Source organism: Nymphalis io, chromosome 9 (assembly GCF_905147045.1).
Source record: "Nymphalis io chromosome 9, ilAglIoxx1.1, whole genome shotgun sequence".
Taxonomy (NCBI): Eukaryota; Metazoa; Arthropoda; class Insecta; order Lepidoptera; family Nymphalidae; genus Nymphalis; species Nymphalis io.
This window is the reverse complement of record NC_065896.1, coordinates 6,768,459-6,793,839: the sequence shown is the minus strand read 5'-3', so window position 1 is coordinate 6,793,839 and position 25,381 is coordinate 6,768,459. Positions and strand designations below refer to the sequence as shown.

General features: G+C 30.4%; 4 protein-coding genes across 5 annotated transcripts; 2 read left to right on the top strand and 2 right to left on the bottom strand.

Annotated features, from left to right (window-relative positions):
• The first annotated feature begins 1,067 nt into the window (after positions 1-1,067).
• LOC126770560 (phosphatidylinositol N-acetylglucosaminyltransferase subunit Q) lies at positions 1,068-3,800 on the top strand. Its single transcript, XM_050490015.1, has 7 exons — positions 1,068-1,792; positions 2,095-2,220; positions 2,289-2,424; positions 2,527-2,671; positions 3,116-3,308; positions 3,410-3,524; positions 3,616-3,800. The coding sequence occupies exons 1-7, from the start codon at positions 1,247-1,249 to the stop codon at positions 3,798-3,800; spliced, it is 1,446 nt and encodes a 481-aa protein (XP_050345972.1). The 5' UTR covers positions 1,068-1,246.
• Positions 3,801-3,834: 34 nt separating this feature from the next.
• LOC126770589 (nuclear distribution protein nudE-like 1) lies at positions 3,835-10,677 on the bottom strand. 2 transcript variants are annotated; one of them, XM_050490060.1, is made up of 7 exons: positions 10,389-10,677; positions 10,155-10,308; positions 9,910-10,046; positions 9,492-9,628; positions 8,899-9,042; positions 8,343-8,425; positions 3,835-7,092 (listed from the first exon to the last, which is right to left on the bottom strand). In XM_050490060.1, exons 1-7 carry the CDS (start codon positions 10,457-10,459, stop codon positions 6,667-6,669), a joined length of 1,152 nt encoding a protein of 383 aa, XP_050346017.1. In that variant the 5' UTR covers positions 10,460-10,677; the 3' UTR covers positions 3,835-6,666. The 2 variants fall into 2 exon arrangements, with proteins under 2 accessions (XP_050346017.1, XP_050346018.1); XM_050490061.1 differs by having other exon boundaries at positions 3,835-5,613.
• A 2,515-nt stretch (positions 10,678-13,192) lies between these two features.
• LOC126770499 (thioredoxin domain-containing protein 11) lies at positions 13,193-20,263 on the top strand. Its single transcript, XM_050489903.1, has 12 exons — positions 13,193-13,623; positions 13,711-13,921; positions 14,131-14,254; positions 14,433-14,539; positions 14,683-14,880; positions 15,594-15,800; positions 15,877-16,340; positions 17,171-17,471; positions 18,111-18,344; positions 18,446-18,636; positions 19,398-19,533; positions 19,780-20,263. Exons 1-12 carry the CDS (start codon positions 13,415-13,417, stop codon positions 20,080-20,082), a joined length of 2,685 nt encoding a protein of 894 aa, XP_050345860.1. The 5' UTR covers positions 13,193-13,414; the 3' UTR covers positions 20,083-20,263.
• Positions 20,264-20,400: 137 nt separating this feature from the next.
• LOC126770596 (zinc carboxypeptidase-like) lies at positions 20,401-25,133 on the bottom strand. Its single transcript, XM_050490072.1, has 8 exons — positions 25,042-25,133; positions 24,684-24,913; positions 24,342-24,447; positions 23,147-23,358; positions 22,655-22,812; positions 21,943-22,062; positions 21,547-21,685; positions 20,401-20,726 (listed from the first exon to the last, which is right to left on the bottom strand). Exons 1-8 carry the CDS (start codon positions 25,131-25,133, stop codon positions 20,617-20,619), a joined length of 1,167 nt encoding a protein of 388 aa, XP_050346029.1. The 3' UTR covers positions 20,401-20,616.
• Between the last annotated feature and the right edge of the window lie 248 nt (positions 25,134-25,381).

Sequence of the window (25,381 nt, the reverse complement as noted above, 5' to 3'; positions counted from 1 at the left end):
ACATTATGCTGCAGGTTAAAACCTTATTGTTAGTTTTTTTTCTGACATATTATTAATCAGAGAAAAACTTTTAAAAATTAACCCTCTTTTCGCATTTCAAAGTTATAGTTGAAGTTAATTTGTGTGAAAAGTAAAATGTTATGAATCTTATTGAAATATAATAACAGCTGACGACAAATTATTAAGGTAGCAGTAGCAGACATGGCCACAAAGATAAATGATTACATTCTTTGTCTTTGTGTTCTTATAGTACGCTACACACGGTAGAAGACCAAATTACATCATCGGATGTAGAACTTAATTTCCATCCCAGTCTAGGTCTTCTGTAAGCCTTGCAGAACTGACAGTAATGTCGTTGATAAAAAATATAATCAATGGTAAAAAAAAACTACACTGAACTGCGAATCTGGAAATTTTGAAGCAGATTCGAAAGAACCAAAAAATGTTAAGAAAAGAAAAAAAGATCATAAATTACGTGAAATAAATGACTGTCGCTGTAAATATATATTTGCAGGGTTGTCTTGAAGAAATAGTACCAATAATACAAAAGATAATAAACAATTTGGCTTTTGTGCTTATTTTTCTAATAGATCAAAAGAGAACAAGTGGACTTAGCCATTTTACGAATCGGAGCAATATAATATTGGGTGATCTCGGAGTAATAGTGTCAAAACTTTCTTTAAACCCTCGTCTTATTGCCTCTATAGTCTACTCACAGATCACTTTTGCCTCTACTGGTGATGGGAGGGCTGGTTCATTTTTTACCTAGAGGATCGGAATTGCGATTCAAAGGGTGTTTACCTAGCATTATTGCCACCATTCACGCGGTTACGATTTATACATTAGCTACTGTAGAAAAGTATTTTTAAATTTTATTTGTATATATTTAATGATTTAATTTATAATTATTATTTTAAAATAACTTGTCCAGTTTTTTGCAGTGATTATGTAGGTACTCTACTACTCTGAGCTTTTTTGTTTGACAGTCAATTTTAAATTTTATTTTGACGTTTACAAAATATTATGTAGCTTATACTAGTTTATAAGTATAAGCTTCTTATTAAAAGAAGGATGTATTTAATTTAATCTCATAATGATAACTTTAAACAACTATGTTTAAGAATATTATACTATTTACTCTAAATGTAGCTTCATTGGCGTTTTATGTGATATTTTGTAATGTTATTTAATGCATAACTTATGGTTCCTTTTTGTATTAAAAGATGAACTAAAATAAATTTATAAAATGCCTGAACTTGTTAGAATACTATTACCTGTGCTGCCTAATGGCGATAAAGACATTTTTTACAAGGGATACTTTGAAAATAGTGATCAAAATTGTATCACAATATTTATTACTATATATGCACACAGTCCAAAAATATTTAAAAGTAACCAAATAAAAGAGAATGTTATTTTTGGATACAGTTCTGACAATGTTTTTGAAAATAAACATATGAAAACTAAAAATCAGTTAATAACAGATAGAAAGGAGTATCCCCAAATTAAGAGTTTAATTATTAAAGGTAAACCGAAGACTGATGCAGATTATATAATAATGTTATATGATTATAATAAAGTTCGAAATTCAGAAACAATAAGCAACAGTGATGATTACTTTTTAACATTACAAGGTTTGATCCATAAAGATGCTGGTGACCGTTGTAACATATTCTGTGAACCTTCTTATATGAACAATAATTGGTTTACTTCATCCATGTTTGTTCAACATGCTTATAATTACATTTACCTATTGAAATGGCTTTTGAATTCAGTGAGGAATAAGGGAAAAGTAAGTTCCTAAACGTTCAGGTTTTGCAATATGGGTTAAAATGAATGGTTCCCTGTCACTTGTTATCTATATGTTTATGTCCATAGCTAGGTCCCAAGCTAAATGTATATAAAGTTTAATTTCGATTATTTCACTAGTTTATTTTTGATGAGGTAATAAAAAGAGATAAAGTTGCTTTTGCATTTATAATATTGCTTTAGTAAATAGACATAAGTCAATCTTCAGCAGAGAGAGATGGTGCATCAATCTTTAAGCTTTCTTTTGTCATATAAATAATAATGTATTACTTTTAAATGTTTTAGGTTTCAATAAAACAGGGAAATTTATTATTGGCTATATTGGTTGATGTCATTTTAGGATATTTAGTTTTGCAATTGGTCATTTCCAGTAAAAAAGACCTTGGTGTCATGTTAATGGGTATTTTGGAGGTATTGAAATTAATTTCATTAATATTTTACAAATATATTCAGATTAGTTATACATATCTTTTTTGCAGAAATTAGTGAACTTAATGTATTCTTTGCTTAAATGGCTGATGGGTGATCCTGCTGGGCTGAAATTAAACAATGCTTTCAATAAAATGTTAGGAAAATATTTCTTGTACCATGTTGAGCTGTGGTGGCTGTTCATAGGTAAATAAGTACAAAATAATATATAATATAGTCTGAAAAAAATTGCAAGCCTATTATCTCAAATAATAATGAAAAATCATAGAACAATAATACATTTTACAGACGTTTCTGGAGAAAAGTTGGATGTTATATTGCATTTATATCAATACATCGGTTACTTGGGCTTCACTTTTCAAGCTGCTATAATATCTGATATGATCTGCTTAGCCACATTCCACTCTTATTGCATATATGTATATGCAGCCAGGTACTATTGTAACTATATATGTATGCATGTTACAGAATCTGTTTTGAGATTTATGAATAATTTTAAAAAGGATTGGCAATATTCAATTTGTTTAAATTGGTACTCTAAAATAAAACTATATACTTCAAGTTTATTATATTAAATTTTAAAACAAAAATTTAACATTTTGCATTTACAACAATTTTTTTATTTTAGTTTGATATTGGTAGGTATTGCTGTTTGGTGGTAGAATATGGAATGAGTGGGTGGTATCAACCCAATATGGGCTTGCACAAAGCCCTACCACCAAGTTAATCATTATTTTATATCAATAATTAATTCGCTTTTTATTTAAGTGACTTCATCATATTCCTATACAAAGTAGGCAATATCCTTCACTATGTATTAAGAATCAATGGCAACACATAAAAATACCCTTTTACTACTGATAATTTTTTGTTTTAGACTATTTAACATACAAATATCAGGGCTAAAAGCATTGTTAAGGCTGTTTGTAGGTAGAAAGTACAATCCACTTAGAGGTGGTATAGATTCCTGTGAATATACTAACCAAGAGTTGTTTGTGGGTACAGTGGCATTTACAATATTGCTATTGTTATTGCCAACAACAGTTATGTACTACATCGTTTTTACTATGGTAAGTAATTATTGTTAAATAAAGTAGCCTGTGGGTGTATAAATAAATATTATAAGTAGACAACATTTTTTTAATTTTACTTACTAATTTTTTTATTACAGTTTAGAGTTTTATCTCTCGTAGTGCAGTATGTTTTAGCGAAAATAATATACACTATACAAACGCTTCCTTTTTATGTAATAGTTCTTTGGCTATCACAGTCACCGAAGTTAGCAGGTAAAATCCTTAAATTGTTTGGTTTTCGATGTAATTAAAGTTCATAACTATATTTTGTGTTTTTTTTTAATCAAATTATATTTTTTTTCAGGAAATATATTAATTGAAGAGATCGAAACTGTTCAAAATACATCATCATTAATCCTTAAAGTAAAATTGTTTAATAAATCCTTTAAAGATCTGATGAAAAACTTTAGACCACCAGTGCATGTGTCAAAAAATATTGAATGGAGTAATATTGTATCAAATATTTTTACAGGTAAACAAATTGTATAATGATTTGTTGAATTATATAAATAAAACATACAAGTTGCCTCGACGTATTTTTTTATTGCGCACAAAAATAAAAATTGTCTGGTCACCACACATGTGAATGTATAAATGCTTAGTTACTTAAACTATATGCAGCAGACTGGGCATTTCTATCGTATAATTATAAATAGCAATATACATCTTATTTTTTGTATAAAGGCCAAGTCAACCCACTCAAACAATTTTCGACATATACACGGCTAACATGGACTCTCTGCTCATGTACGTCACAATGGCTATAATTATTGCTGTAATCACAAACTACTGCACAAATAGATTAATTTATTAATATAAACTTGAAATGCCTGATTATAAAAGAGAAGATATTATTTAATATTATTTTTTTTTTGTAATTTACTACTGCCTTTAACAACAGACAGACACATAGAATCCAATAAACTATTTAACACTCAAATTAAAAACATTAAATTCTAAGTTCTAAACAAACTGGTTAAATGTTTACAGTTATATATAAAATTGAAAGGCTTATTATTTCTTAGAGGCGTATTGAGCACATTTACAAACATCGAAAAGTATAAAAAATATACTAATGTGACTTTGTACATTCAACATATCTGATTAATTTCTAGGGCAAGAACGTTAGATTTGTTCACATTTGTACAGCACACTCCTGAGTCTTGAGACTTCTTCTAACTGTGCTTTAGACAAATGTGTTAAATTCAAAATTTATATATAACATTACTATTGTAATATTATTGTGTTGTGTAATACTTTAACATATATTACAGACATTTCATATAAGTTGAAAGCCATAGGAATGTAAACATGAGATGTATTAGGTACAAATGTATCTAAGACTTATTAGTAGCAAATTAATTCAATTTAATATTAATTCAAAAACAGAAAAGACAAATGCTATATTACATCGCTACCAAACAGCTAGACTTCATTAAATAACACAAGTTCTTGTTATGTTAGTCACACTTTGATTTTAAACAAGAATAGAAAAAAGAAACATTTTGAAAAAAATATCTTTGTAAAAAAAAACAATACATTAGCAATATCATATATAATAAGAGCATACTTTATATTATAATAAAATACTATAAATGTTAAAAAGTCCATAAAATTTTGTATTATTAACGATTTCTCTACATATTATTTACAATAATTAAAATGCTCAAAAATATATAATATATCCATATGTTATACGACAAAGATAAATGCGACTCTAATTATTTTATTGGCTTTACTTACATCGAAAATTGTTTGCTCGTTCAGACTGTTATCGGTATTAGCAGTTTACATTCATTCTTGGGCATAGCTTGTGAAGCCAGTCGTGAGGCATTAATAACTTTATAAACTGGGATGGTAAGTAATCTGATACGTGTTAAATTGCTTCTTTTTTAGAAGTAAACTAAGAGAAACTCAGTGCATGATGCAAGGCTGTACGTGCCGTGTCTCACTGTTCGTCTCCGGTGGGTAGGCCAAAATCAAATCATTGTTTACATACATTTCTATACTATTTTTCTTTATCATCACAGATATTAGTAATATTAGGAAAGTGTGATTCCGTTCACAGTACATTAGATGACAATAAACAAGTGGGGGAGTACATGAACATAATAATAAATAGCAATATTTTCGTTTATAGTATTATTACTATAAAAGCTAACGAAAGTCGCGAGATATTATTCGGCAAGTCTTAGTTCTTGAGTACACACCTGTAGTCCTTATTCACGTCCGAGCTTGGATTTGGTGAATGCTCTTTAGGTCTAACTGTACCACGACACGATGCTAACTTTGATTCCAAAGCCTACAATGAAGAAAATCGAACATGAATGATGTTAATATTAGTAGGTGAGAACGAAGTAATCGTGTGCGAGTAAAACCTCCACCAAAATAATACAAATTCCAATGGCAGGAGTGAAGAAAAATAAACAACTTTGACCTTGAATCGACATGACATCATTGGTCGACATCTAAAATAATCTATGGTATTGTATACATTATGGATTAGTGATAAAATGGATAAGGAACTTTGAAAGTAATTTTTAAATAAGTAGGTAATTGGAATAGTGTTGTATTATGACTAAAGATATATTAAGCAAGTTTGTAGTGCATAACATAGCATGCTAATAGAAAATCGCTCGGAGTATGTATAAATGTAAAGTTTATTAATTTTCACTGATTCTACCATTGAAATATATTATAGATATCTAACAAAAACCTAAAAGCCAGACATCTAAACAAGTAAATGGTAAGTTTTACAAAAGATTACTAAGAGTCGAGACTTATTAATGTATCTTGCACATTCATTAAAACATTGTAGTAATTTAAAACAAGTCATAGAGTCTGATGTAAATGTATTATTAAATGTGCAATCTTGTTAATCTATGCATTATGTTAATATGTACAATATAAAATCCTAAATTTGTACTAAACATCAAATAATAAAACTACTAAAATTCTACGATACTTAATTGTATTTTATATTATAGCGTTATGAATAATATTACATCTAGCAATAAGGGCTGCTTCATTATACCTTTTAGTAGAGAGTTTATTTCAATTATTTATTTTAAATATTTAAAGGGTTTAAAAAATATATCTAGTTCTATATCGGGATTCATGGAAATATACGTAACCGCGTCATGCTACGAAAAACATGCTTTTAAAGAAGTTATTGCAATAAAATACTTACAGGTGATACAAAAGCTGTCTGTATAATGAAAGAAATTAAATTAATTATTACGTAAATATATGTAAACTTTTATTACATAACGTAATTATTTGATATAAATAAATGTAAGCAACCCTTATTGTATGGCGTTTTTAAATGTCTATCTACACAATACTTTTAGAACTACTAAAACTGCTGCCGCAACATTTGTTTTTCTTTGCTCTGGTCCGGTCCTTTTCTCGTTGACGTGAAATTGAGAAAATTTTCGAGACTTTCCCTAGACCTGACGATAAAAGACCTCCTCAATTTGCCATTTTCGGCTTGATAGGATCTCACAAAAGGTTGCTCGGAAGACCTATGTGTTGAAAGCGGGAGGATCTTTTGAGAATTATTCTTTAATTGCTCGGATCTTGAATACTGACGTGTAAGCTCAGCTGGCTTACGATACTCTATAGAATCATCGAGGTCATTATTTTGTACATCCTTGGCACTTTCAGTTTCTACGTTACTGTCCAACGGTGGATGGATTTGGACAACGGCTTGTACGCCATTGGTTTCAAGGCCACACGAACATTTGACCTTACCACATTCACGGCAAAGAAATCTTTCAAGCTGCAAGCAATAAACACCGTGCATACTACAAAATACAAGCTAACCATGCAAAAAAAACATGCAATATTATCTAACATAACTAACTGTGAACTTACTGATATTTTATATAAATGATAGATATATTTAATATCTAAATAAATCTATAATCTTAATTCATAAAAATAAAGTAAAACAAATTGAACAAAAAAAATCTAATTTTAATAGATATGTTTGCAAATTTACAGAACTAGTTATGGCAACTGCAATTGTGCTTAATTACAACTAATGTATAATTAAATTGGTATTATATAATAATGTTATTTATAGATAATTGTATAAAAAATCTAGCATTTACAGTAAGCCCTTGTATTTGTTTTGAAACTAATTAATTGATAAATTATTTATTAGATTCAATTAATAAGATTTATAAAACATGTTTAATTACATACTGAAATGAATGTTTATATAACTTTTTTAAACAATAAATATGTGTAAATAAAGTAATAGTTGTGTTAATAAATAGATTAAATACATAAATAAAATAGTATGAATATTATCACATATTAATAAAATGTAGAATAATAAATATTTTTAGTTCAATAAATAAATATATTAGGTTACAATTTAAAATAAACAATATAGTTTAATGATTGGTATTTGTGTAAGTTTAATTCCTCTAAAGGGTTTTATAATTATATAGTGTGCAATAAATTTGAAAACGCCTATTTATTATTACAATTATTATTAATTCAACCCTTTGACCTCCAACAACGATTTCAAGTGTCATTTATGATTTAGATCCAGACTCTGACACATCATTCAAGCATCATTTTTACCCTAATAATGGTCAGTCAAATAAAATAGAAATTGTGTTCTGGTATTCGAAACGCCTCATTCTAATTGTAATTTGGACATTGTGGAAAGTTAAAATAATTCATACTATGACATGAATAGTTATCCAAACATTGAAGACCAATGACATTTTAGGTCATCCACGTGTGACCTGATAAGACGCTTTCCTTGTCTTATTAGTGTTTGGACATGTGAATAAAGTAAAATAACTTGAACTGTCTAGTGGAAAAATAATTTGATTATATTTTAATTTACCATTGATCATAATAGTCAAAGGGTTAAATAATTTCATTAAGCGGCTACAAATTTATTACAAAATGTCATTTAAATTGAACTATACCTAAACTAACTACTGCTAGAACTAATATACAAATAAATATAATCCTAAATACAATTGAAATAAGACTCATATAACTTACCCCAACTTTCCGAAGAAGATCACCAACTATATTTATGGCAGATACCCGAGAAGATGGTGTCATTGCATTACCGTTGACTTCACCTAATCAAATATAAAAAAATATTCATCTAGTCTTTAAAAAGGCAGGCAAATAATGTTTTAAATTTTATATTACGATAAAGTGTTTTTTATTTTTTTATTTGAGATATATATATCGCAGAGTTATTGACGAGACGGTTGGCGTGGTTGGTAGATACTTGCCTTTCACGCCATAGGTTGTGGGTTCGATTCCCACCCAGGACAGACATTTGTGTGCATGAACATGTAGTCTGGGTGTAATTATCCATACAAGTATGTATTTACAAAAGAAAAGTAGTATATGTAGTATATCAGTTGTATGGTTTCCATAGCACAAGCTTTGTACAAGCTTAATTTGGGATCAGATGGCCGTGTGTGAAAAATGTCCCAAAACATTATTATTATTATTGCAAAAGCCATGAAATTACAAATGCACTGCTCACTAGTGACATTATAATTTTACAGCTTTGATATATATAAAAAATGACAAAACTTACGTCTTGGAGATGTTATAGAAGTTTGTGTTTCTATTTCTACTTGTGACCTAGTCGAGAGGCCGTTACATATATTTTCATTTGTACTAGAATCCTCTTTTTTTAATATTGGAATTTTTTCTATCACTTTTAATTCTTGTTTGAGATCTGGAAACACATTGGTTGTGTGATTTTGAATACAACATTTTTACTGAACTATGTATATTCTAATTTTTTTAATTACATATTCTCTAGTTATATTTGTTATGTAGATTATTTACAATTATCAATTTATATATAATTCATATATAAAATTTATCCTAATTCAAATTCTCACCACAATAACCATAAGATGATATGCAAATGTCAAATATATGTCCAGCTCTTAGTAAATTTTTTTATCATTTTTAATAAACAACAAAAAAGATGAAGACATACTACTTTGTAATACTACCAATAGTTCCTACAGTTCTAAAACAATAATTATTTTATGGTGGACATTAGTCATATGAAGTACATCAAAACCACCTGTAATGTATTAAGAGGAGGGCAATTTTTCTGTAATTATTAATCAGCAATTGTCACATTATACATATAAAATATTAAAAAAAGGATACCTCTGGCTTCATCCGTTGCTCTCTGCAATTTCACCCTCAAATTTTCCATTTCATCTACTTCACTTTCTAAAACTGCATTGCGTTCATAAGCTTGATTTAATAAGGTTTCTATACAAGACACTGATTCTGATATGATTCTAAAAATAAGGTATAATTATTATTGTAAGTAGTTTCAGTTACAAAAAAGCTAGAAGAATACCAATTAGCAAACATATTATTTGGAGGGTAGAAAGTCATATTAAAAGAAGAATGTTAGATATAAATGTGATAAGGCATATACAAAGGCTATAAGAAGAGTGATAAGGCATATACAAAAAAATTCAAATGGACAAACTGTGTGAGCGAATGTATTGGAGATATACTAAGCATTTAAGTTCAGTTTTTAATTTTAACTTGTATGTAAAAAATATATGCCTACCTTTGCCCCCTTTCCAGATCATCGTTTTTTTGTTCTAACTCTCTAATATATATTGCTTGTTTTTCTTTTTCTATGTTGAGTGCCTTTAATTCATTCTCTAAAGCATTTGTTTCATGTTGACTTCTGTCTAATTTATTCTGAAAAATATATACATAATATTAAAAAAAAACTCGTTTCAATGAAGTAAATGACCTCATCAGCGTCGGTTTTAACCCATGACACAATGTTACAAATTAATGTCAAACCTTGAGATCATCAATTTTATTTTGAAGCCGTTGATTTTGATGGTCCAAATCTCTATTTTGTTTTTCAACTTGCTCTAATGAAGCCTCTAATTCCTTTTCAAGTTGTGCTGAATTTTCCGTGTATTCATCTAATTCCTGCTGTATGTCTCTAGCCCTACACAACAAAATCAATATTTAATGGAAAAACTATCATTTATTACAATAAATTTATAATAAATTATAAGATGATTCTACTTTTGTTCATAATGTTTTGCTTGTTCCTTCCAATATTCCACTGATTCCTCTAACTGTTTAGGAGATTCCATATTTTAAAACTAAATATTGAGAATATGCTGTTCGCACTTTTCTATCGCTTAATGTTTTGATGATTAATATTGTACATATGTTATTGAATATTTTATGCAATATATATCGTATAATCGAAATCAGTAGATTCCTTTTGTTATGTTATATTATTACGAATCAGCCATTATATTAGTTGAAACGCAAATTGTGACACAACTTCCTTAACACAGTCCTTCAAAACAAGGCATGTACAGATTAAATTGACAAACACATCAATACAATAGTTTCATTAAACAGATTATATAAATTTTAAATATATTGGAATAAACAAATAGGGATACCATACAATGTATGATGAACCAAAACTAAAGGTATTTAAATTATCAAAGGATTCAAAATGTTTCCTGTAATGAAATAGCCTTCTGGATCTATACTATTAATGGGTGTTCCATAAAGCTCAATTTTGGCTGTTTTTGGTATACATAAATATATAAATGATCTTTTGCTAAAGCTACTTGTAATATTATATTGCTTGTTGGCGATGATTCAATACTTTTTTTTAATTTGGCAGAAAATAAGCTTATTATGACGACATATACAATGCATTATCACTGAGCCAAAATTGATTTATAAAAAAATTGTTCTTAATTCCAAAAAGACAAAATGGATACTGTTTGCCTTATCTAATGTAAAAAAGCAAAATTTAAAGCTAACTTTAAATAAAAGTAATCTTCATCTATTCTACTCGGAGACAGAGAAACAAATTTAATAGACCAAGGGGCCGTGAAACCGCAATCGAGACAGAGATAGTTTGTCAATGTGTGCGTATAATGTTGCCATAGTAACCGCATTCCCTCTTTTGGGAGATAAGCAATTTTCAGGATTAAATGAAAACATATTTTGTTTATTAAATTTTACTTTTTAATATTTATTATACATTTTTTTAATTAAAATATCTTTTGTTTCCCAAAAACCGTTGGATTGTTTGTTTTTGTTTGTTGTGATCAATAATACTTCAGCATCTTTATATGATACTAGATTAGCATTCTTCTCAGAAGTTGAAATCTAAAACACTCAATTCAAATTATTAATAAAGAATGATTGCCACATATATTTCTATGTTAACCTCTTGACTCGGAATCTAACAATATTATAAATTCAAGAAAAATGTTAAATAATGTTAGAAAATTATAAATAGGAGAACAAACAAATGAAAATAACATATTTACATGTAACGAAGCACTTTAGGTTATTATTGGACTCCTTATTTATGTGTTTACATTGTCGATGAGTCAATATTTTTTATCGAAAATCGGGACTTTGTTTTAGCTAATGCTAGCAGCATTTTCAAGATAAATAATAGACAATAATAAATAAATAAATAAATAAATAATAGGTTATGAATGATAATAACTGGAAATCCTATTATCTTCATGGTTTTAATGCAATATAAGGTTCCGTCATGCTATGGCATAAAAAAACATCACTGAGAAACTATATTTAGCGACAAAATAGTCGTACTTACGCGTGAAATGAAAACACACACCGGTAGTCTTCTTCTTGCTATCGCTTTAACATGAAATAATATGACAATGCACTATTGTATAACTATCGATATGATATTAGGATTGATTCTCAGCCTTTTCATTGGATTAGAATCGTTTTTAACATGAAAATAAGCGAAAATTGAACAAAAAACACAATGAACGCACCAACTGTAAAGTTTGAAACAAACACCAAAACTGGTTACGCGATAAGGACAAAAGATTGGATAATTCTATCTCTGTCTAAACCATTTGTAACGTAATTTGCGTTCTTTTTCTTGTGTAAGTGAGAAGGAAGTCGTCATTGCGTCTATTAGTTTCTCTGTTTACGAAACTACTAGTATACTTTGGTTACTTTAATATTATTATGTCTTACGGCATTCTACTTTGGGCTTTGAACTATTTTTATTCTGCAAGTGAGAGCTACATGTTATATGCTTACAACAATATTTTATATATTTACAATAATATAGATTAGATATCTACAGTAGAATTAGATAGTTTTCCTTCATCATCATTAAATGTTTCCAAATTTGAAACCGAATAATCTCATATCATGTGTCATCTATTTTATACGTGACTTTGGCAGAATATTTTGCGCTCAAATAGCGTAGATTTCGAAGAAACAGTGACAATCATTGTATAAATACAAGGAGTAAATATATAATAACACCTAGACATTGCAAAGTCAATAAATATATTAAGATTCTTCAGCTATTTTAATATATTGATAGGCAAAGTTACCTATTAATATATTAAAATTAAATGTAAATTTAATTGTATTTTGACTATTGAAAAAGAGTAACTATTGAGTTTCTTGCCCGTTCCTCTCGGTAGAATCTAGACCCCGAACCAATGTTAGCATTACATTTAATTCAATACTGTAACCAGACGATTCAAAAGTGCTCTTATTAGTCTATTTGAATAAAGAATTATTTGAGTTTGATAACCACTTTTTCATTATATAAGTAGTTAAAATTATAATCTAACAGTGGATCCCACTAACCCTCGCTTCAGCAGCGTCGTTTAATAATTTCCTTTAAGTCATTCCTCTAGAAGGAGTGGAGAGTGGCTTATAGTAAGGTGCATATAAGGATTATAAGGCCTATTATGGTTGTAGCTGTTTCAGCTTTTAATTGGTCACATATTTCTGCATCGAACAATTGGCAATTTGGCAATGTCAATTGTCAAATGTCAAGTGTCATAGCATTTGGATGTTTTAAGTTATACAAAATTGATTTTCATTTGATGGAAATTTTAACTGTAAAAAAGCTATGATAAAAAAACTAGTGAAGTTTAGTGAATTAATATTTAGAGGAAGCTGTTATGACAATGTATAGTCTTACAAGTCAATGTTAAAGTGTAAGATATAATGCAAAATACAAATAAAACACAAACTTTAGTAGTCTTTATGTTTATGAATGACGTGTAATGTTTCCAACGGCGGACACTGAAGATATTTCACAGGTCACGTCATTAAAAAGAAAATCGAGTTTCTCTAGCAATGAGCGAGATTCCATTGAAGGTTCACAAGTGGCAAAGCAAAACAATAATAGGGAGTTAACCCTCAATATGTTGATCAAAGAAGTTGTGTTTTGTATCGCTCTAGCTTTAACAACTTACGGAGCTTTACATAATACGTGAGTTATTTAATATATTACTGAAATATATACCATTGATGAGAAATTATTACAATGATTTTTATAAGTTTTGTTCCAATATTTTAGGCCTGCAAAAATATCTAAAGTTCCTCGAGCTGTGAGATTCTTCTATTCTGATTCTGTTGTGGTAGACTGGTATAAAGGCCAATTGAGTCATGCTTTGGCTACTGTTAATGCTGAAGATTTATCTTTTGTTATGTATTATGCTCCTTGGGATGCAGAATCACAGTATGTTAGAGGAGAATTTGAAAAGGCTGCACATATTCTAAGAGATAGAGTGAGTATCAAAATATGTAAATAGAATATATTTATCTAATGCCAATAATATTTTATGATACTTGTCACAAAATATTTTTTAAGTCACATATAGTTAGTTCCCTTTTTAATAAAATAGTATAACATTAAATGTTCGAAAAAATTAATACAAAAAGTTATATTTATGAAATGGAAGTGAAGTATATAATGTGTTTCTTTTAAAATTTTTAGGTTCATTTTTCTGCCATTAATTGCTGGAACCCTGGTAGTGAATGCAGATTACAACATAATAAAATACCATCATGGCCTATATTGATGGCATACACTGTTACTTCTAGAGGTGTCTTATACAAAGGTTAGCATTTACTTAACTTGATACCAGCATTTATGCTGGTAAAAAAAGGCTAGATGAAGGTGATATATACATATACACAATTAAAATATAATAAAAAAAAAATGATTTAATAAAATATAATAAAAAAAATGATTTAATAAAATATAATAAAAAAAATTGATTTAATTTGTATTAATAGGACCAAGAAATGCTGAAAGTATGATCAACTTTTTGGAAATGCTAATGAGGCCTCTTGAAAAAATATCCAATACAGAAGACCTTGTCAACTTATTATCTATATGTGATGTAAGTTATATTTTATCATTGACTGAATTAAATGCATGAATCATGATGAAATAAAGAAAAAAAAAACAAAAACTACTTATGATACCAAATCTTTAAAAGCATTAACACTATTTTATTATAGATCTGTAAATTTTATGTTTCAGGCAGTAGCGTTAGGTTTCACTCCACTGACAGAAACATCAAAATATTACAATATATGGTACAATGTGGCACTCAAATCACGTGAATTTGATACTGTCGGTGAAATATGTTTTGCCACTGTTACTTCTAAGGAGTTGGCAATGGATTTAGGGGTGGAGAGAGTTCCAAATTTAAGACTTATGCTGTGGAATGATACAAAGGTAATATATTAAAGGTTTTTATATACCTCTCCAGTATCTTAGTCTGAATTATGCTCAAATTTAGGTTCATGTTAATATGCAAATAATGATGAAATATCCATAAATAATAAGTGTACTCTAATGGTTATATATTTAAAATCGACATTAAATTGTCGTAAATTAAGTAAATTCTAGTAAACTTTTGAAACAACCTTTCATAAAACCGCTCTAACTAGAATATATGTTTGAAGAAAACACTTAGAAATAAAAATAAAAATGTAGTACCTTATTAAAATAACTTATAATTTTAATTGTATGCTATTGCATTACTTATTTACATGTTTTTAGCATGAATGTTTTTATCACACTACAGATAAAATTACAAAAAAACTGCCGCATGTCTTTTACATTAAAATGGGAATAAATAATATGTTATTTTTTATGATATTCAGAAAAGGTAGGTGAAACTGCATCTCTAGGCCGAGCTGAATAACATGTTAGTGTAGTAGTAAAATACATTCAAATATAAAACAACTCAACTCTGAATAATAGAAAATTGACTAAAGGTACAGACAAGATGTCTGTAGTGATTTTCTACTTAAAAAAAAAATCATTTAGTTTAACCATTGTAAAAGTAGTCATTATATTACAATTAATTGAATTTGATTAAGAAATAAAAAGATTAGGTTGTTTTTTTTTTAATTTAGATTAAATTTTTCGAAATGTTTTGTTAGGAGTACAAAACGGAGGATAACAATCAAATATGGAATGAAACATTTATAATGCACTGGGTGTTACAAAATTTTGCACAGCCGGTCGCAAGGATTATTCCAATGTGGCAAAAGAGTTACAGTTTTGATAGATTTGCAGAAGGTCAGCCCATGTTGATACTATTTACCCCACTCAATCCGCTTTATGAACAATTACCATCATATGCTCTGGTAAGTTTATTCTGGAAGTGCAATATGATTTATTGTATGGTTTTATGTAACATTTTATGTCACAAATTAATTTTAGTTGCGTGAAGTGGCAATGGAATATTATAATTGTAAAAATAACGAAAGTAATCAATGGACAGCTGAGTTAATAAAGTTGCAACAGGTACAAAGATTGCTATACCAACAAAAAAACTTTTTGAAGTTTTGTCAAGAGTACAAATTCAAAAAGCCTGTGAAAAAAGTGAGTCCACTTTCTAAGAGAGATGTATTCATATCTCAAAATAATAAATATCTATGGAATAACTTAACGCAGAAGAATCAAAAGAGTGGTATATTTAATTTCCTAATCAACCATGCACTGGTTAACTCAAAAGAGGTTGATAGTGCAAATGATAATTTATGGTCCAAATTAGGGTTTTTGGATCAATGTGGAATGAGCACGGCCAAATCGTTACCCGCAGAAAAGAGTTTCTATGAAAACTATGAAAAATGTCAATCAATTGAAGACCAGTTAAGTAATGACACGGAAATGGAGGAACAAGAGTAAGTCATTTTATATAATTTATAAAAACTAGCTTCCGCCTGCGGCTTCGTCCGCGTTCCAAGTGGGGAGGGAGGTGGTAGGTACCTTATGTCCTTTTCTGTATTCCTGACAACGTGTATGACAAAATTTCATAATGATTTACTAAGGACGAAAACCCTGTCATTTATTTATTGCTACGTAATTATGCGCCTGTTAATAAAGGCTGGCCGACTGACGGCTACCGTCCTTGATACATAGCTAAGGTGCCTTCTCGCTTAATTGTTTGGTGCACTTAACAAAAATCCCGTAGTCGACTCTTACAACTTCCACTTGTTGAGATGTTATTCTATTCAGCAGCACGACATCCGGAATCATACGGCATTATTTTTTTTATTTTTTTTATTATAGGTTGGCGGACGAGCATATGGGCCACCTGGATGGTCACCAACGCCCATAGACATAGGCATTGTAAGAAATGTCAACCACCACTTACATCGCCATGTGCCACCAACCTTGGGAACTAAGATGTTATGTTCCTTGCGCCTGTAATTACACTGGCTCACTCACTCTTCAAACCGGAACACAACAATAACAAGTACTGCTGTTTTGCGGTAGAATATCTGATGAGTGGGTGGTACCTACCCATACGGGCTTGCACAAAGCCATACCCTATTTGTTGCTACCTAAATTATTAACGAATTATATTTCATCATTTTGTCCAGAGAATTATGAATATTCTTAGTTTTAGTTGTTGCAATAATAATGAATTGGAACATAATCAGTTGGAAATATTTTTATATTGTTTCTTTTTTGTTAACTATGTTTAAAGAGACGATAAAATTTATTTCAGTGTAGAAACAACAATGTTGCCATTTGAAGATGATCCCTTGTCTGCTGAAAATCTTATTCAAGATAATGTCAAGCATTTTTGCCGATTGATGAAATTCGCTAACAAACTGAGTCCTCCTGTGTCTCCGTCGAGAGTCACAAGTGGGAATATAACACATATACACGGACTTGCGTGTAATACAAATAGTACTCTGTATATCACAGCTATCGATAGCGTCCGGAATTATCATTTTGCAGAGGCACTCGGTGTTAATATAAAAAATAAAAAGGACATGACCGCTGTAGTTATTTTGGATAGTAAGGTAATCATTTTTTTTATTTTGCTTACAATCATTTTCTAGATAAAATGGATTACTATATGACATTTTAATTGAAACCTTAACCAACATGTGGACAGGGTTATATTAAAAATCACGAAAAAAATAGTAAACCGATATATATGTACATAAATTAAAATGTTTAAATTTATGCCTTAGTTCTTAAACATAAAGCTTGCTTTTTACTTGCAATAATAAATTGGACAATTTCGTTATTGAAATTCTATTAAAGTATTTTCTTTAGCGAAATAATGCTTTTATATAATAAGAAATGTCTTTGTCATGTTGAATTTGAAACATCATCGTTGTTTCTAGATAGAATGTAAGGGTAACTTGGGTACTTTTATACTTGTTTACAATACCTTTAAAGACTATTCTATGAGCGTGGACACATGTCTAAGGTGCGGCACCGACCACCGTGTAGTGGCACGGCCACTGCCGGAGGACGACACTGCAATGTTTTGCTGTTGCTTAGTTTGCACTTGTTAATAAAAATCGCTGACAATTTATGTGTCGAATTTTTAATTTCACTAGTCGAAGGTCGTCTCACATCACTTTCATATTAGTGATCGAAGGATTGGTTTATTATTTGTCTATGATTATGATGGTACATTATTGTTTCAGTACGAAACCCAGTATGTCATGTCAGAGGAATACAATGCTAAATCACTGAGAGAATTTATTTATAATTTCACTCAGAAGAATTTAAAGCGTACTTTACGCACTAGCGTGGAGAATGCTACATATACTCATTTTTTCGGTTCTAATACTAATAATAATGAAAAAAATGAGAGCATGGTTCACATACTAGATCTGACCACTCACACATTCAAGAAAGTCGTCAGAACTCCTGGCACGGTGAGTTCAATATAGAGCTCTTTTATATATAATTATAATAATATATCGGTCCGTGAGACTAGAAAAATAAATATCGCGTACGGTCTCAAATGTCCTCACAGGTGACTCTGGTGGCGCTGTGCGGCGGGGCGTGCGGGGCGCTGACGTCACGCGCGCTGGCGCACGCTGGGCGTGTGCTGCACGCGTGCGGCGTGCGCGTGCAGTGCGCGCGCATCGACGCGCTGCGACACGACCTGCCGTGGCACTACACCGCGCACGTATATCCCACGATACTCGTCTTTCCCGCCAACGGGTGATTATTTTATCAAATATTTGTAACGTCTTATACAGTTACAGGTTTAGGTTTTTGAGATTTCTATACATTTATCTAAAATCACATCTGAATAAATTATAATTTTAGTATATGTATCTGAATTTATTTATTTATTTTTATTAATTTATTTTGAACAATTAATACACATCATAAACAATATATACGATAGTAGCTACACTAGTATTATACTGTGTCGTAGCTACTAACGCCCTCCAATTCGACAATGGCAATGAATTGGCACAATGGCTAGTTTATATCCTACAGAATCTTGGTTGCTGGGATAAATCCCTGGATCAGGGCCACAAAAAATGATTTGGTCTTTCTCTCAATAATTTCTCAGTTGCAAACCGATGTAGAGAAATTGGCTGAAATACTTCCTTGCCTCGGAAGGCACGGGAGTTATTTCTGCATATATAGCTTTAACCATGGAATATAGTGTACTTGTGTTTATACAGACACCTGTGTAGTTGTGCACTATAAAATCTCCGATGCAGTTGGTTAGTTTCCGTTCAGAATGCCCTTATGACCGTAGTCAGTCAGGAGGCTATCATCAATTTTCCTATTATGCCTTATCATCAATTTTTCTTATTACCAAAGTTTTCTCGACAAACGGCTTAACCGAGCGCGGTGGATCGTACCAAATTTCAGTATCTGTCGAAGTTCTATTTATATTTAAAACTTTCGCTGTTACAAAAACCTGTTTGCACGAATTTGTGTGTGTGACGTGCGTGTGTGCGCAGCGGCGGCGAGGCGGAGAGCCGCGCCTTCCCGGGCGCCGAGCGCGTGTCGGGCGGCGCCGTGCTGGCGCTGGCGCTGCGCTCGCTGGGCGCGCCGCGACAGCTGCGGGTGCGGCTCGCGCTCTGCCAGCAGGCACAGGTGGGCGCGCCAGGTTGACAACACGTCGACTTATGGTCTTTTATGAATTAAGATAAAAAATATTCGGTTGAATTAATACTACTGGTGGTAGGGCTATGTGCAGGCTCGTCTTGGTAAGTACCACCCACTCTTCAGATATTCTACAGCAAATATAATAATATGTACTGCATATTATAGGTATATACCTAATTAGGTTATAAAGTTTTCATTTCCATTTCATAATCAGTTTTGTTATATTTCTTTCAGATGATAGATGAGAAGAAAGCTTGCCTAAAAGATATGAGAGAACACATAAGCAGTGTGGTCGGCCGAAATTTGAAATACTGGCGTCGAACTGACGTCGAAGATCTCAAGACAGCACTCTCAAAGAGACTGCAACATTTGCACCGAGTGTCATTGTATATGAACATGCTTCATATCACGGATCTCAATGATAATAATGGACTGCAGAAGTTACTACTACGATCCCTCGACGATATGTCCATGGTTTGGGACATCGATGAGTCTATTTTAAGGAGAAGTGTCATTCCATCGCCAATAAATAGATGATATTAGCTATATCCTGTAAATAATTTATTTATTATATTGCTCATTTCATATTTATGTAAACACGTTGCTTATTTTTAAAACCCAAAGTGTTATAAAAGTGTTGCAAAAAGCAAATAGTTTTTTTTTTAATTTTCATCAACTTTATTTTTTTTTTCAATTGATAGTTCGGCTTAAATCTTATAAGTAGATATAATTTATTAGCTTATAGAACATGTCATACCTATCTATCGATTTTATTTGGATTTATTTTGATTAATTTAAAAAAAAATGTTCCATAGATAATTTATGTAATTATAACTAATGTAATTTTTCGGCTATTGATTTTACATACTGTATAAAAAATATAGTGAACTATAAAAGAATAGTATAATATATTTTATTTTATTTTAATAACGCAGAAAGTTATTATTTTACATAAAAAACAGTGTAAAACTTGTATTATTATTTGTCCGCAAAATTATGTAAATAAAACATGTTTTTAATATTTGTAAATAAAAATACATTATTGTATATTATCAAATAAAAGTATTTATCTCAAAATTCCACATCTTTACCAAAAAATGACAATGTATTTTGTTTAGTACTACTTCGCCAACCTCTGACTAAACTAAGGATTACTGATATCGATTTCTGAACGTAGGTTTCTGAAATAAAAATAGTAAAAATATAAAAAAAGCACTGCAAACAATAACATCAACTGGTTCTGACGTTTTTATTAATAAAACGTATATAACGTCTAATTGTATTGTCTAATTTGCATTATTAATTTTGATCATAAGGATTTTTTCTACGTTGCAATTTTGACGACTTCTTATATAAACCTAAGAGTGACCCGCTGAAACTGCTTAAGAGGAAACGTGATACAGTTATATTTAATAAATCTTAGCTAGAAAGCATCATTAGAAACAACGAAAATGCCCACAATAATTTCATTATTAGCACCAACATACATACAGACACTTTGCTACCGATTTTAATTTATAAAATGTGATGATCACTAGACAATACAATAGAATAAAAATATGAAATTATTTTGTTAATAGTCCCCAGAGTAACGGCAACGTTAACGAGATAATAAAAATCAAAGATATATATATATATATATATATATATATATATATATTTTTTATAGAATAGGAAGGTGGACGAGCATATGGGCCACCTGATGGTAAGTGGTCACCAAACGCCCTTAGACATTGGCATTCTAAGAAATGTCAACCATCGCTTATAGCCAATGCGCCACCAACCTTGGGAACTAAGATTTTATGTCCCTTGTGCCTGTAATTACACTGGCTCACTCACCCTTCAAACCGGAACACAACAATATCAAGTATTGCTGTTTTGCGGTAGAATATCTGATGAGTGGGTGGTACCTACCCAGACGAGCTTGCACAAAGCCCTACCACCAGTAAATATATATATATAATATATATTCCTATTCTATATATAAAAAAAAAATTTAACCCAGTATAGTAGAATCCGTATAGTTGGGAAATACTTCATGATAAGGTTTAACGACATAGACCAAGTCCGTTCCGACCACTCCTGAGATATAATCACTTAAAGTACCAGCGACGCGCTCGTCACTGCTACCTTGATGTACCTTAAAACAATAAATGTCTTCAAGAAATTAATCATATTTTTGTAAATAGGTTCGGTTAATATGATGACAGATACTTAAGTTGTGAGCTCAATTAAATAGCGTGTGTTCATACAGGGAAGAATGCTTGTTTATCTATATTGACTAAAAACTTTAAACATTTTGTGCCACTGTCGTATCTTATATTAAATAAAAACCCGTACCCGTAAATATCGGCACAAAATGTATCAGTTTCTAATTAACGTTTTGAAATCTGAAACCTCATAAAGCCTGCCATCGGGGAGTCTTGCATGTCTTGCTGCGTATTCTCCAATTTCTTGTAACGTATGATGATTACTTGGCTGACGTAAGGTGTATCGCCAAGGGTACAAAATAAATTCCTGTGAACAATAATAAATGCAAGAATAATTTTAAATAAAACATTAACCATCAACTCATGTGATTTCTTTCAGGTTTGGCTGTTACAAAATAAGTAACTACAAAACAACAGTTACAAAAGCTAAATGATAAAATAGGTAAAGCTAATTGATATCTTTATCATTTTAAATATAAGTCCGATAAATAAATTTAATTGAATATGGAATTACTGTAAATCTTAATTTTTTTACGAGCTTATACAAGTGACTAACGTTCATTCCATCTTGATTAAGTATATTGCAGATATATTTTGAATAATGAAAAAAATGCTACATTTAATGTAAACATGTTGTATTTAGAACTAATAATATAAATGCGTTTCGTAACTAATAATATAAATTAGTTTAAAAAAGTCACGCCGCCAATGATAAGATTACTCTATATCTACAAATTTAAATGTGCGATTTGAAATATTTTATAGCAATCGATTATATTTAAGCCAATTGAGGTTAGAATGTAGAGATTAAATTACTTAACTGTCCAATCTCAAAAGACTTTAATTAATCATTCTCAAACATGGATAAAAATATTTATTATTTAAAAATACATAGTTACTTTTTTAGGAACAAAACTGGCATGTAAATGTACAACTAGATGCAATATGTCGTCAAGCTTGTGCACGTATTCCCGTATCGCCTGTGCTTCCGCCGTAGAGAAAGGCTTTATACCAGGGTAGTATTGTGAGCAACGTAATGGCGTTTTACGTACGTCGTCTGCAATAAAGATTTGATTTTATCGCGTTTTATTGACCGTCAAAAACGATATCTTCTGATATGCTGATATTTGTGTTATTGACATTGATGATACTATTAAGTTATCGTATTAATTGTAAAACAATAAATTTGTATCACGTGCACTTCGTATAAGTAATAAAAATTCTAGTGACTATAAAATAATAATTTAAAAAAAATGTCAAACTTAACATACTTTTGAAATAAATAAGGAATTTGTGACACAATTTCACTTACATTATTATGTAGAGATTTCATATTAGAAAAAATATTTAAATAAAATCCCGTATTTTTAAATTTTTAAAAAATATATCACCTTGCCAGTGATATGCGAAGTTACGATTAACATTAGTTCCGAAGCATAGTTGCTCGCCAGATTCCTTGTCGATATTCTTATGCCATTCGGCAGGTTTAGTTTTAGTTCTAGCGGAGAAGTTGCGTGACCACTCTGTAGCATCCATTGACGTATAATCTCGAAGGATGGTCGTAAAATTAAGTGCGTCTGGGTTCGCTATCGGTACTAAATACCTAAAATTAAAAGTTTTATAAATATTGCGCTTCATAAATCTGCTTTATGCCGGATACTGTTATCGCGATTTTTTTTTTTATTCATAAATCTCTTATTGTTTCATATTGAATAGTTTTCTGTGTTTTTTTATAGTCTTCGATTCAGTTTAGCAATATTAATCTAGTTTATTATCTGAAATTGTAATCAAATAATAAAACTAACTATAGATAGTATGATTAGTTTTCGATAAACCAGTCACGCTCACAATATATTCCGGAAGTCACTTTAATTGTTTATATTAAAATAGACGGTGGTAGACTGGCAATATTAAGTGATACCGCTTATTGAAATTGGCATATAAATATTGGCAAAGAAATATTAACTATTCATCTATTATAACGTCAACGCGCCATCAACGTTGGGAACTAAGATGTTATAATCATAGTACCTGTGTAACTACACAGGCTCACTCTGCAAACCGGGACGCAATATTGTACACTATTTCTGTTAGAATACCTACCGTGTTGGGCTTGCGCAAAACCCTAACACCAAGTAAAATTTTTCAAACACTAATACTGCCCGTCGGATTTCAGATTTGAACTGGTGGTAGAGCTTTGTGCAAGCTCGTCTGGGTAGGTACCACCCCACTCATCAGATATTCTACCGCAAAACAGCAGTACTTGGTATTGTTGTGTTCCGGTTTGAAAGGTGAGTGAGCCAGCGAAATTACAGGCACAAGGGACATAACATCTTAGTTCCCAAGGTTGGTGGCGCATTGGTGATGTAAGCGATGGTTAACATTTCTTACAATGCTAATGTCTATGGGCGTTGGTGACCACTTACCATCAGATGGCCCATATGCTCGTCTGCCTTCCTATTCTATAAAATAATAATAATAAGACTGATTTGCAAAAAAAAAAAAAACCAAATGTATGACAATGATGAACTACAAGATAGAAACATTGACTCTACAGACTTATAATTATTTATTTATAAATTTTACCAGTCATAATCGTTAAAAAACGGAGTTTGGTAGTTTGTGTCGTAAAGAAGTTTCTCGGCTAATTCCAGTATAGCATTTGATCCGCCCCACACCATTCCATTTATTGCTGAAAAATATTTGTTAAAAAGTTTGACATTTAACAAATGTCTGATATGATTAAAAAGCAAATTAAATTAAAACTATCTATGAAATGTAAGATAAAGATATGATATGATTTTAAGTTGGCTTAGAAAAAATAAATATTAACTTAGCAGTAAAAAGCTTTTGATTATGCCTACAAGAAATTTGTACTTTGAAAAACAGTAAGTTATTAAATTTAGTATAAAGATGATTAATGATTACTTCCAATTACGAGTATTCCAGGTTTCTTGCTGAGCGTGTCACTGCGCAATTCAATAGCTATAAGACTATTATTGGCAGCAGTGAGTGGAGTCAAATGCACTACTTCTACCATTTCAGGATCCTCGATGGCCATGTTTTGTACTACACTAAGCATACTCTCGTAATCAATATACCCCTCATATTTCAAGTTACTTCCGATACTTCTAATTCTTCTCATTTTGGTTCCCGATCTAATGTTTAAAGAATATTACTTTATTTATGTATATTATATTATGTACCTACTTATTATGATGGATTCCCAAAAAAAAATAGAAAAATGAACAAAATATTAAATACTTATTTTAAAATATTAACATACTGCTCGAAATTACGTGGTGGAAATAAAATCATGAATAAAATTCCCAGAAAATATATAAATCCAACTATATACACTTTTATATGCAAAAACATTGTACGAAAATAATAGTTGTTATCAAGTCAAATCAATCAATCAAAGAGCAAAGGAGTATATAAACTTTAATAAGAATTTAAGTTACATTTACAAAAAAAAACTATAATTGTTAACTTTCTCCTTGTATTTTAATTCCTTAATAGAAAGAAATTGTCTAATATGACTAAATGAATGTCTAATATGCCGGGAGCAATAAAATAAATATAAATTAATGTATTTTACATTAATCATTATTAAATAATTTTTC

Coding starts and splice junctions, on each gene's coding strand:
- LOC126770589 (XM_050490060.1), bottom strand. CDS start 10,459: ATGGAATCTCCTAAACAGTTAGAGGAATCAGTGGAATATTGGAAGGAA. Junction 10,047..10,154: donor ATAAAATTGATGATCTCAAG/GTTTGACATTAA, acceptor TATATTTTTCAG/AATAAATTAGACAGAAGTCA. Junction 8,426..8,898: donor TTCTATAACATCTCCAAGAC/GTAAGTTTTGTC, acceptor ATATTTGATTAG/GTGAAGTCAACGGTAATGCA.
- LOC126770560 (XM_050490015.1), top strand. CDS start 1,247: ATGCCTGAACTTGTTAGAATACTATTACCTGTGCTGCCTAATGGCGAT. Junction 2,221..2,288: donor TGTTAATGGGTATTTTGGAG/GTATTGAAATTA, acceptor TCTTTTTTGCAG/AAATTAGTGAACTTAATGTA. Junction 3,309..3,409: donor ACTACATCGTTTTTACTATG/GTAAGTAATTAT, acceptor TTTTTATTACAG/TTTAGAGTTTTATCTCTCGT.
- LOC126770596 (XM_050490072.1), bottom strand. CDS start 25,133: ATGTTTTTGCATATAAAAGTGTATATAGTTGGATTTATATATTTTCTG. Junction 23,359..24,341: donor TTTTTTAACGATTATGACTG/GTAAAATTTATA, acceptor TTTTAATTTTAG/GTATTTAGTACCGATAGCGA. Junction 22,813..23,146: donor CTTCGCATATCACTGGCAAG/GTGATATATTTT, acceptor TCTTTATTGCAG/ACGACGTACGTAAAACGCCA.
- LOC126770499 (XM_050489903.1), top strand. CDS start 13,415: ATGTTTCCAACGGCGGACACTGAAGATATTTCACAGGTCACGTCATTA. Junction 14,881..15,593: donor TGCTGTGGAATGATACAAAG/GTAATATATTAA, acceptor ATGTTTTGTTAG/GAGTACAAAACGGAGGATAA. Junction 15,801..15,876: donor AATTACCATCATATGCTCTG/GTAAGTTTATTC, acceptor AATTAATTTTAG/TTGCGTGAAGTGGCAATGGA.